This window comes from Pseudopodoces humilis, chromosome 6 (genome assembly GCF_049639895.1).
Source record: "Pseudopodoces humilis isolate 2021_Gansu_Grassland_sample_001 chromosome 6, ASM4963989v1, whole genome shotgun sequence".
NCBI classification, from domain to species: domain Eukaryota; kingdom Metazoa; phylum Chordata; class Aves; order Passeriformes; family Paridae; genus Pseudopodoces; species Pseudopodoces humilis.
The window spans coordinates 37,403,034-37,416,388 of NC_142205.1; the positions used below are offsets into that span (position 1 = coordinate 37,403,034).

General features: G+C 35.9%; 1 protein-coding gene across 2 annotated transcripts in view; it reads left to right on the plus strand.

The window, feature by feature from the left end:
- The window catches only part of SH3RF1 (SH3 domain containing ring finger 1), an 84,669-nt gene extending 71,701 nt beyond the window's left edge, over positions 1 to 12,968 (plus strand). The window contains exons 10-13 of one of the 2 annotated variants that reach the window (XR_015772724.1): positions 1,624 to 1,982; positions 3,629 to 3,963; positions 9,475 to 10,729; positions 12,931 to 12,968. Coding sequence is in view for 1 of the 2 variants with exons in the window: in XM_005517614.3 (XP_005517671.2) it covers positions 1,624 to 1,982; positions 3,629 to 3,963; positions 9,475 to 9,643 (863 nt within the window). In the remaining variant the exon portion in view is untranslated. Of the gene's footprint in view, positions 1 to 1,623; positions 1,983 to 3,628; positions 3,964 to 9,474; positions 12,115 to 12,930 lie in introns of those variants that run through there. The other variant, XM_005517614.3, reaches the window with a different exon arrangement.
- Positions 12,969 to 13,355: the final 387 nt, after the last annotated feature.

A 13,355-nucleotide genomic window follows, 5' to 3' on the forward strand; every position in this document is an offset into this window, starting at 1 on the left:
CTCTCATCACAGAGAACTTAACATAGAATTTTGCAAAGGCATGCTGTTAGTCACAAATACAGATCTGTCCCTTATAAGGACCAGAGCACTGAAGCAATAATGGCTGCTTTATGTTTTACAAAGAACTTCGTAGTAAACATCTGAAACATGATCCTCTTGAGCTTTCCTTAGCACATTTGCTGAGTGTTAATCTTTGGGTGAGGCTTCACAGGTTAGTGCAGGGCTTCAGCTTCAGTTTAGCTCAGGGCTTCAAGGACCATTCTTCAAATTACCTCAGTGAGACATTGTTTGACATCACCTTTGGTGAGGGAGTATGCTTCCTTTGATTGGAAGGACCTATAAAGAAAACATACATTCTACCTATTTCATTAAAGGATAATGTGCATGAAGATAGGGCGACTTGAAGCGTTTTTCCTATCAATTCCATCAGCAATAAGAAAACAAAACCAGAAAGCTCTTTCATGCTTGTCATACATAAATTGTATGTGAGTATAGACATATCTTGGAAGAACAGCAGCTATTTCTAGGAAAACGGATGTTGTCTCATGAGCAAAAGCCAGCATTAATAGTTATTTTTTGACCAGAAAAAATCTTGCTACAATCTCCTTATCTTTCTTTTGAATTGCTCATGCTACTGAAGAGTTGGGATGGATTTGCTACAGCAGAAGAAGTTATAAAAAAATTAGACATAGCATATAAGTGATAGATAGAAAGTTTCAAAGTATTTGAAGGAGAGAGGTTATACAGCACTGGAGTGCAACATTTTGCCTCATATTGTTCAGTTAAGGTGTCTGCATTTCATACCACCCAGTGATGTAGAGATGCCCAAGCTGTTGAAATGGTCTAACAGCATGCATAAATATGTTTGACCATATAACTTTAACAGCAGTGTTACTTCTTGGAAAGCATAAATCAGTTCATGCAGATTTCTGTGCTGTGCAGCTTTACACTGCAACCCAGGTTTATACTCAGCCCTGTGCTATTCTCCAGCTTCCAGTGTAGATGTTCCTTGTATTCACAGGGGTATGAGTAAATGCACTTGCTATGTTTGAATATCCCAAGAAACAACAGCTTACGTTTTTCAGAGAAAGCGCTCATAGCAGTAATTGCCACTGTGCTTATTGTTTGAAAGACCCGTGAAATCTGTTGTGGATTTTGTGAATAGTTTGGGGAAACAATCTAATTATATTTTTAGCAGCTTCTATTAGGTGTGTTTCTTTCTACTTTCCTTTATATATCCTGACAACTACACGTCATATTAAAAGGAGAAAACAAGTTCCAGGCAGTATTTAGCTAGCTCTTAGGTACTAAAGTGTAATCTTCACTTTGCATCTGTCTGTGAAGCATTTGACTTAGCAGCTTGGATTTCTCCACAACAGAGAAGTTGCAGTGCTGTTATTCTGCTGTTGCATACTGGTGCAAATAGAGTAGCCTATGCAACTGCTTTATTCAGGTGAAATAGATTTGGTGGTGTGTATCATGTCGTTATAGTAGTTTAAATGGAAGTTTTAAAGGTAAGAAGAAAATTTGTTGTGATTGATTAGTTGTAACACAGTAACTGTACCTCACTTTGTGTGTCTTGTGAAAAAAGGTGAACTCTCACATTTCACTCTTTTATTCTAGTTGCCTCACATAGTCAAGAAAGACCTACAGCAGCAGTCACGCCCATACAAGCACAAAGTCCAACATGCCTTATTCCTGCAGCTGTGATCATTCCCCACCACTCTGTTGCCTCCCAGCAGCTCCAGCCCCAGCTTCCAAATACTGCTGCTTATGTCACGGCTGTGAATGTGAACCGCTCAACCATCCCACTGGCATGTACAGCAGCTTCTTTGAATTCTCCTAACATTGCTGCTTCATCTCTGGAGGGAGATATCAGTGGGAAGACTGCAAACACTCACCCTGGAGCTCCTGCATCTCCAGAGAGTGCTTTAACAGCTGGTGGAAATGCTGCTGTCAGTAAAACAGACAAGGATGGCAAGGTGGGTAGAGAATAAAACCATTCCCTTGAATTCTCCTATTTTCATCACACAGTCTTTTAAGAGATTAAACAATACAACACAAAAAACCCACATGAACTTGCAGGAATGTAAAAATTTCAGTCTAACAAAAATTAAATTAAAATCAGAATTCTTTTAGTTTACCTTTCTTATTAAGCAGGCACACTGAGATATTATAAAAAACACATTACCAGCAATGTTTATTGGACAAAGGAAGAATGCACATAACCATATTTTTAAATGCAGGACAGCAGAGTCTCTAATGATTCTGCTTTCCTTCCTTCTATTTGAAGAATTTCCCATGTGTGTAAACTCATTCTCACTGTTCACCAAGCCATGTGATTATATTGTTGTCAGAAAAATTCTTCAAGCTTTGTAATTGATTTTGTTTTACAGTTGTGATGTAGCTAGAAAATTTTTTTCTCCTTGTGACAAGTATCTTTACATCTCAAATGTTTTAGACTTAACCTTACTATGCTTCAGCCACATGTACTCCTTAGTGAAGTTTATGAAGATTTTTATCTTAAACTGTACACTAATGTCAGCCACTTTTTAGTTATTTTTCTGTTGATAATTGTTGAATGGATGTGTCCAGAACTTTATTTTAAAATTACTTTAGCCATAGACATTGAAATCAGACTGAGGTGCCCTTAGAGAAAACTTATTTGTAGTTTAAGGTGAATGATGCTAATACATGTGGATTGTTTTAATTTTTCTGATATTCTCTTTATCTTTGGCATTTGCTAGATAGCAGATTTTTGCTGAAATGGCTCTAAGGTATTGGAGACTTGGAAAAAGGACTGAGGATTTTTATTCACTAAATCCACTACATCCCAGGCTATCAAAAAAATTTCTCATTGCTCATGCTTTTGTCTGTCTATGGTTAAATATTATTTTTGTCTCCAGGGCTTAAAATCTGGCACCTCTCATAAGCACTAAATTCACTCAGTCAAAGGGCTGGTAAGAAGATCACCACCACACCCCTTAAAAAAAAATAAGACAAGAAACACAAAAGCTACTTAAATAATTTTCTTCAGGGTAGGTAAGAGTCTTCAGGTATTCTTGTCTGGACAAGCAAAAAGAATGTTTACAATCCTCCCCTTTAGCAGAGCAGCAAAACACAATGCATTCCCCTTAGGGCAAATTTTTGTTAAATCATGAAGGTCTTCCATTACTAAAGGAGGATAAATAAAAGAAACTTACCTTAACAGCAGCTTCCAGAGCAGACTTTTCTCCCTGCTTGGTTTGAAGTGACTCTGTCTTCCTAGAAATGTCCATGTTAATGAAATGTTTTACTTCATAGATTCCTGTTGTGGGTATCTTAAATCCTCACACCTTTTTCTAAGACAACCTTTTGGGACAGAGCTATTTCATTTTGAATTACACTTTAACCTAACACAGTGAAGGTTCTTAGCTAGTTTATGATCTAAATTACTTGTTGTTTTTCTCTTTAGAATGTTAATAATTTTCTTTTTCTTTTATAATTTTCATCATTATCTTTCTAATATCAAGTATGTCCTCATAATTTACTGAGTCCTCTCTAAGCACGATGTCATCTATCAGAAAGAAGCATTCAACTCTTTATGGGAGAGTTTTGTTCTAAAATGGGGCACTGCTTCTGTTTACAGAAAGAAAAAAAAGGTTTGCTGAAACTACTTTCTGGAGCATCCACTAAACGCAAGCCTCGACTGTCACCTCCAGCATCGCCCACCCTGGAGGCTGAGCAGGCCGCGGCAGAGTTGACCCTGCAAGGCGCCGTGGGGCCGGAGCTGCCGTCAGCAGGCGCTCACAGCAAACCCGGCTCCTGCGCCACTGACGCTGAGGCCTCTGGGCTGGCACAGGAGACACAGCATCGGAAAGCCAGTTCCCTGGATCCCTCTATCCCAGTAGCCCCACCGCCTCGGCAGCCTTGCTCGTCACTGGGGCCAGTCCTCAATGAATCCAGGCCTCTTGTGTGTGAAAGGTAAATTATCCTACACAGCTAGACTTGGGCAAACCGAGAAAAAATCCATTCTCCGACAGCTGTAGTGTATGTTAGAGCCGCTTCAAAATGCGGAGATTTTATAGCAAGATGAAACTTACCTTTTAACAATTCTTTATTTACTTATCAACCAATACTCTTGTTTATATTTGTTTACTTTTCATGTTACTTTAAACTTTTTGAATGAATAGACACTCAAATATGATGATCACAGGTTTGGTATGAGAACTGAGGTAGACAAAAGAGGCCTCCTGTTTTTCAAAACAGAAGCACCTTATATTCTTACAAGTATCAGGTTAGTCCTGCTTATTAGCAGTTTATAACTGCCAACCTAAATATATGGTGACTGAGGCCTGTATCTATCTATGTGTAGGCTTCTTAATGTTTTATTTCTTTATCTTTTGCAAAGATTCATTTTACTGCCTCAATGTCCCGTGGCTGTGCATCTACACAGGCTATAGGGTAGCCTGTGTGCTCTGGCAAGTGAGTCTGAGAAACATACATTTGTCTGGACTCTCAGAGTGACAGGTAGTTGCTTAAATGTTCTGTGACTTTTGTGTCCACCTATAGTTTTTCAAGCTTCCAGTCCTCAGTAGAATGTGAAGGAAGTGTCAGTTTTCTAACTACAGGATCTTTTATTCTTCCTGGTAGCAGACAAGAAGTATGAAGAGTGTCATAGGATTTCTTTTGCAGCAGCTTCAGGATTGTGTGGTGTACAGAAAAAAAATAGTAGAGTTACAGTATTAACAGCTCTAGGACTGAACTGATTGAAGCTGACTCTTGTAGGCTTTGCTCTGATGCTGTTATCTCATGTGGGCATCCTGTTGTACTTCCAGAGGTCCACTATCTTAAGCTATACCCATGTCTTAAAATCCAGACACTATATAATTTTCTACTAGTTCACTTCTGTCATACCTCAAATATTTTTGAAATGTTATTTCTGTTCCTACACAATTTCCTAACAGGAGATTTCTATTTCATACTGAATTTGTGAAGTAGATTTACACTTATACATGGAAAATAAAACCTGAAAGATTCTTCTTTAAGAATAACATCATTCATTTTCACATTATCATAATTCTGTTTGGCACATTAATATGTTTTTATGCTTTGAATATGAAAATAATATTAAATTCATTCTAGCATAAGCAATGCATATTAGTGTAAAGCTCTTTCAGTCATCCCAAAAAGTAGTTTTCTCACTTCCATGATGGAATTTTTTTTTCTCAAAACTACTTGCAGAAAATGATGCTGTATAGTTTTATTGCTCTAGTAATGACGTACTAAAACATTCTATCCTTGCTATTATTTAAGTGGTAATTGCTACTGAAGAAGCATTGCTACAAAATAATTCTCAGGGTAGTCATGCAGAATTGTTAAATTTTTGTCAGTGTATTTAGACAGAATTTCATCTGAGGTCCCTTTGCCCTTTTGAGGACAGGGTTGATTTTTGTTTCCTGCTGATGTGCCCTTGCACATTTCCCTTGGCTGAATTTCTCAAATTGTGATGGCTAATATTATTTAAAATTTACATTGTACTCAGTATCTTCAAAGTAATTTGTAAGCATTGATTAGTTTTCAGCAGTCTGGAAGATGTGGTGGGTAAGAGTCATATGGCACCTTCAGTGAAAATTTGAGCTGGGGAGGGAAATATTCATGAGGATAAGCTCAACAAAAAGCTGAAGAACAGAGAAATCTCCTCCTCAGATTATTCTGCTCTTATAACTCACGATTCTAGTCACAGATTACAATACAACTGTAGAATTCCAATTTGGAGAATCCCAGTCACCTGAGACTCTGCAGTGGGGCTCAGTCATTTTTTCTGATTCTCCAGCCAATACCTAGGTTTTCTTGGGCTGATTTCTTGTATGGATGCAGTGCTGACAAGGCCAAAGATCATTATGTTTTCTTTACAAAGAAAGACCCAGCTCCCTGAAATTCCCAGAGTGAGACATGCTATGCTGTGAATATACAGGAATTTAGTTATCTGAGGGGTTTACTTTTTCCATAAAAGTTAAAAGAAAACTTCAAGCTCTTTTCATGAGCTTTCTCTTTTAGAGGGAAATGTTGCTTAAATAGCCTTAAATTTTACAATAAATATACAGCATTGTAATAATAAACTACCCAGCGCACTCCACAGTGGTGTTAAGAGACTTGAAGTTGAACCTAAATACACATCACTGTGTATCCTAAATTATAAAATGAATCTTTCATCCAGTTACAGTGAAAGAAAAGCAGTAATTTTGTTCTGTGATTAAAGTGACCTAAGTAATTTAATCTACCACAAAATGACTGGTGTAACATCTGCTCCCTGTGGCTTTATAGGGCAGCAAGCCTTACCACATCTGGCACCATTTAATGCTGGTAATTAAATGCTGAGAATCTCTCTGCCCTCCATGGGCGTTGGTGATCTGTAGGAGTTGAGACACCCACTCAGAAGACACAAGATCTGCACAATAGCAGGGCACACTTGAGCTGGAAAGTAAAAATTCTAAGGGCAAGAAAAAAAGGCTAAATCAAGAAGCTCAGCAATAATTATTAATTTAACTTGTGTAATGATAGTAATTCCAGCTTTCTGTGTTTCTCTCAGCTAAAATTTTCTGCATGTGAGAAAGTATTATTGTCCACTTGTTGATCAGGAAAACCACAAATACTTGTCCAAAAATCAACCACAACTAGTTGGGAATAAAAGTGGTATTTTGTGTCCAGTGAAGCAGAAGCAACGAAGAAATGGAGAAACACATGAAAGATATAATCTTATCCATGTTACTGAAAAGTGTGAGAAATGTCAATATTAAAAATGAAAAGTAGAATGGAGAAATATGAAGACAGACCACCACCCTCTTAAAAGTAGAAATTAAATTCACAAATACAAAGCAAAAGCACTGTGGGATATAGCCAGACACATTAAGAATATCAGCAAACAACCAGTGGCAAATATATTGGCTACTTCTGGGAAGCTAAAATACTTTTATTTTTATAATAACATTTTGTCACTATCTGATTAAAAAGAATTAGGATAATATTTGGAAAATTAATGGAAAATGTTATAAGACAGTCAAAGAAAAATAAAAGAAAGGAAAAACCTCATAGTTGTACAGTTTAGGTGCATGTAAAATATTAAGTGACCACAAAAGATACACAAGTTTGACCTTCAGTCACCAAAAACATTTGCCAATACTGAATAGGAAGACAAACAAGGAAACATTTTGGAAGATTCAAATATGTAGGAATTAACATGGTTTTCCAAAACATAGGTCATGCTTAGTAAATATTACTGTTTTTTCTTCAGGGACCTTGCAATGAACTTTTGAGACGAAGCATAAGCTTTTTATTCTGCATGAAATTGGTAGTTTTGGCGATACGTTGTCGATGATGAAATAAGTAATGGAAAAATAGTTTTTGTTCCATAGCTAATCCAGGGTGATCTGGATAGACAGCTGTGTGAATGTGTGATGGGTCTGGGTCTGATCACTTCTCTTTGGGTAAATAGAATTTGTAAAATGTGGCAGAAAATTTGAAGAGGGACACGTGATTTACAGGTGCAAACCCGATGAGTTTCTTCTCATTAAAAATTAAAAAATACAGTAAAATAGCACTTTAAAACCAGGGGTGTTGTGCCTTTAGACACTAGATTTCAAGATGAATGTCAAAATAGTTGGGAATCTAAAATTTAACAAGAAGTACCGAATTACTGCAGAGGTTGTTGGACACTGTATGGGAAGCTCAAGCCAACTGTTTCTGTGCTAGCTGGTGATCCTCTAGGGAGGGCAAAGAGAAAATGGGAGCAAGCAGCAGCAGGGAACAGACTTGTCTATCAGTTCAGGGGAGCATAGAGGTTACTGACAGAATTAGAAACTGAAAACAAGCATATTTCAAATCAAACATTTACAAGGCATTGTTTGACAGACTGCAAGATGAGGCAGGCAGGTATTCTTTCTTGAAACTAGTTTTTTTTAACAGACTATGTAGTGTTCTGGTTAATTTTCAGCCTGGGAGCAGCCTGCTTGTTAACAACAGTAGAAGTTCTTCACAGCTTTATTGCAGTTCTTTATCCTTCGCTCTTTGTCCTGAGTAAAGGCTGTTCTTTTAACTCAAGTAGTTTACAGTCTCAGTTTAACTTACAGTCTATTAAAAATATTTGGTTCTCATTTCCTAAGTCAGCATTAAAACCCAAGTTGCCCACAGCAGAAGTCAGTGCAGGCCTAGGTTGGATGCAGGGCATTCTGGAGCTGTACACTAATAAATCTTGTAATTGGCTTGGTAGCTTTTACGAAGCATGAATCTAATCATTCCTGTGCTCTGAAATCTGGGGATTGCCATGACTGAAACAGTCATGGCTTATAAGTCACTAATAAATAACATTTGACAACTAATTAAGTCCAAATATGTTTTGCTATATTTAGATTTTCTAAGAGACTTTATTTACAAAGTGCAACTACACTTTTCTGAATACTTTTAACAGTATGGACAGACTAATTTTTGTTTCATATGTTCTTAAGCAAAACATTCTACTATAACACAGTATCTTTGCCTGCTTCAATATTGCAGAATTAACTTGTTTTATTATGTGTGTATTGAGCTATAATTAGCATTCCATCCTTTACTAGACTATATCCTGTTATTTGTCTTTTCATCAGATTGTTCATTTATTTTAATCTATTAAAATAATAAATTACTTTAAGCTTATTAAGATAATAGCTATCAATCTATGAAGTAATAGAGTTTTACGTTGATGTGAACTGAAACTGTGGAAGAAGAGATTGAGTGGTGTTATTATGCATGTTAAAAACAGAGAAGTTGTAGCCTCTTTTAAGGAACTCATATTTGAAAAGTGATTTTACTGTGAGAGACTCAAAAAATACACTTTGTGCCAAGTGTTTAAGAAAATTGTTGTGTTGAATAGAGTTTTTAACATAGTAGTACACAAGTTGAGCAGCTGTGTCCAAATAAATGGAATATGTTCTATCTTGAAGAATTTCTAAGGAAAATGAAAATTATTTAAAACAGAAAATCAAATCAATAGGTTTTGTTGGTTTCTTCCTTTTGTTCTTTGCCTTTCCTTAAGAGCCATCACTGGAATAATAAAAAATTAAACATACATTTGTAAAATTACACCTAGCTACTTCTATGAATGCTTTGATTCTTTTTGAATCACACTGACTGAAAGTGTCTGCAAATTTATACTGGAAAAAATGTTTACAATTTTCTCCTGTTATTTAACCATTGTCTGTATTTAACATGGATCTTGGTGGGAAAAAATCATAGTAGATGCATGAATTTGCCGTAAATTTATTATGTTGCTATAGTTATTATCTGTTCAAGAAACTTTTCAGTTGTTACATACTCAGCAAACTGTTCTAGACAGTTTCCTGTGTTCATAATCTTCAGCAGGCACATAAAATATTTTTTAAAGTATTGGGTTAAGGAAAAGCGGGGGGGAAGGGGGCAAAAAAAAGAACTTAAATTAAGGTGTTTTTTTTTTCTACACAGGTACAGGGTTGTGGTATCCTATCCTCCTCAGAGCGAAGCAGAACTTGAACTTAAGGAAGGTGACATTGTTTTTGTACACAAAAAACGTGAGGATGGCTGGTTCAAAGGCACTCTGCAGCGAAATGGAAAGACTGGCCTTTTCCCTGGCAGCTTTGTAGAGAACATTTGAGAAGATCCATTCCAAGAGCTTCAAATCATACTGTACTGTAAAATAGCACAAATATTTTGCCAGAAAAAGCACAGTCATGAAATATTTCCAAATGACTGTAATGTAAACAAAAATCTACATATTTTTACAGTGTCTATAGCACAATTACACCAGCGAACAAAGGAGATGAAGGCATCTGCTGGTTTTATCACTTTGAATTCTTAAGTGTGATGTGTGCCTTGTACTGTCTGATTTATTATATAGAGGAATTTTTTTCCCCAAGTATGTTACATAAATGAGCAATTGTTTACAAGGCTGTAACTAATTTATTCTTGGGTTTCTTTTTTTAAACTTGAATTTTGTGTAATAGCTAAAATTCTTGTGACTATGATTTTAACAAATTATTAATTTATGAAAGAATAACAAAGGGGAAGCTGGATTCTCTCCTTATGAGCAAGCAATTATATCTGATAAAGAGCCTCCCATTTATCCTCTGGACATTTTTCCCCTGCTGTGTCTGACAGTAGAGTAAGTCTCTGTTGTATGAGTTAATGTTGAGTGGTGGTGATGTGGCGTCAAATAGAATTTGCCAAATGGGGAAAAGATGTGTATTTTCTTCTTTGGACAGAGAAAAAAAAATGTCAGTGGTGTTCTTGAGTCTAGTTTTACTTCTTCATGAATCACCTAAGTAGAGTAATGTTTCCAGGAGGCAAAGATTTATGTGAACAACTGAACAAAACCATCTCAAGGTTAGGATCATCTCAAGGATAGGAAAGAAGAAATTTAGGAGTGCCAACAAGAAATCCCCTATACCTTCTGTTCATGTAATAACTTGGCTATTTGAGCAAAGCTTAGCTTTGTGTGTTTGGCCAGTTCTTTGGGCATTTAGCGCTCAGGATCCAACAAAATTGGAAGGAATGTTAACACATTCCAACATATAGAATGAATATAACTTGAAAACATCTGTTTGATAAGACTGAATATAAAAATAAAATTATAAGTTGTACTTAATGTCTAAAAATGCCTAAGACGTGTAATTTGCTGTTTTCTTCTCAAAATGATCTGCATGGCCAAGAGATGTTTTAAAATGTCTGAGCAGTAGTGGTGGTAAGTGATGCACTTGTGTTAAAGTAAAAGGCTGTATGAAACACTGTGAAAACTTTACTAACTTCTTAACCATTGCTACTTTGCTATGTTCTGACTTTTTCTTTGTCTTGCATGTGTTACTCAATTCCTGCAGTAATGTAACTGTGCATGATTGGCATTTTCCATTCCAGTTTCCTGTTGCTGGTTATTTTGCTCTGAAAGTTTCCCAAAAGCCACTTGACCAAAACTAGTGAGTAACTCGCCTTCAACCAGAGAAGGTGTCCACTGTTTGAATCATTAGTAAATTTTTTTAATGTCCTTGCAGCTGATGGATAGAAAGAATGCAGCTTGCAAGAAGTATGTTGTTAGTCTTTCAGGGTTTTTTTTGATATTTGACACTGGTGAACACGCTCTACTCAACTGAACTTGTTTTTTTATTTTATTATTTGATTATAGCAGTTTATTGGTGATTTTTTTTTGTAAGACACTGACACCATCATCTCCATTTAAATCTGATCTAATTTGGCTGTTGCTCAGCACTTTACAAAGGGAAGCCAGTAAGGTGATTCAGTGTCGCACAGTACAGTGATCTGTTAAATCCTTATAATTTTCTTAAAGTTATACATTGAAAAATATCAAATGTTAATTACAGAGATTTCTTGCAATATCAGGTAGTATTGTGATGGTCTTAAAAATAAAAAATATATAAATATATATAGTTGGACATGACAGCATTCCCAAATTAACCATCTCTCTTAAACACTGTATCATTCAGTTTTTGCATTTTAAAATCTTTTAAATAGTTTACTTGAATATTCATGTAATATATAAAGGTTTTGTGAAATTGATTTTAGTTAGAAAGAAGCTGATATCAGCTTTCATCAGCATAAATTGGCACTAGTGTGTCGTAATCTTATTTTGGAAAATTTAGTGCATTTTATATTAAAGACTACTAAAGGTTAATTTTTTTCTATCTCTACTCTCCATATTTTAAACTAAGTGACTAAAGTACCTCTATTAATAGAATTTAATGATGTAAAGTCAGTTAAAAATCAGCTGTTAATCCAATAGTTCTGTTAGATGGAATACATTTTTAATTGATTTTTTTAACATTGAGTAAACATTTGTAAAAAGGGCTTATTACATAGCAGTGCAACAATGACAAAAATGCAGTTTATCATGCCTTTTTTTGTGATCTTTTGGGGTTATTTTTTGTTTTGGCTTGGGATTAATTCAGTGTAGAAACAGATAAACCCTGTGCATTTGCTTTGTGTAATTCCATAAAAAAAAAAATTTGTAAGGTATTTTATATCTATGTTTGAAGTCCAGTGAATGTTAAGTGTTTGATTTATTATGTTAAACTTCTGATCCTAATAAATATTTTCTTAGCAAACAGTTACAGCAAATAGTGTATGCAAACATTAAATATAAATTACTTGTGAAGAATTTGCCAATAAAATTCCCAGAACTTAATTTCCAAATTCCTAGGAGGGTGTTTCTGCTCACAGAGAAAAAGTGTTTGGATTCCATAATGTAAGAAGCTTGGAATGATGACTATAATGCAAAAACTAGAGAGAACTGAGAACCTGGCTGATCTTTTCCCAACTCCTTATTTCAGTGAGTAACTTCAGAAAAGAGTAGGTGTAACTCCATCTCAGTTTGTTCATGATGGAGCTACAGTCCCAACAACAGAATATGAGGTGCACAATAGTTACAAACTGCTTTCCCTAAAGGAAGAAGTGTCTGGGGTAATGGACCTGCTATGGATATACTGGGAGAGGTTGAAGCATCTGTCTGAACTTCCACTGTGGGCAGAAGTGTTGGTTGGCAAGACTCGTTTGCCTGAAGAAGTTTTCTGTGCACAGCAGTCAGGCAGCAACTGGCTAACAAGGAGACCTTGATTTGCATGTGGTTACATGTCTGCCATATACATGTGGCCTCTGGGAAAATGGAAATTAAACCTAAAAGTGTTTGCAAATGTTTGAGACTTGGTAAATGTTTCAGCTACTGTGAATAAGCTCAGTGTTAGTTAACACTGACAAGCAGAACCTAAATTGTACTAGCAGTGAATGGTGCAGCAGTGGGTGCTCTCTGAAAGAAGGAGCATCTTGTCTAACCTTCCTTAATTAAGGGGGGTGAGGGGAGGGGGGAAGGCAATACCATTTGTAGAAATGGAGTATATAGAAAAGAAAGATTTTTTTCTTTTTTTTTTTTTTTTTCAGAACTGTGGTCTGACATCAGTGCATCCGTAGAAGAAAAGTACACACAAACATGCCTGTGTAGCCGAAGTAAGTAAGATTATTTCTTTGGGTTGGCTTTTTTGTTTGTTTGCTTGCTTGTTTTGCACTGTAATTATTGAGTAATTCTAATAATGTTATTAACATTTGGCTTGCGGAAGGTACATGAAATCCTGTTCACCCTCACTTCATTACCTCTGCCATATAGCAGTAATGACAATTATGATAGTTTTGCATAGGCTTAAAAATACGGCTTCTGACCATTCTGGCTTTTTTTAGAGAGCTGACAAAATATTATATCTGGCTTGTTCTTTCCAAGTAGCTTTAAGCAAATATGTTTAAAGGTGCACATTGACCTCAAGGAAACACAAGAATCCACTTGTCTAGTTAAAAAGATTTGTGTCTGCCAT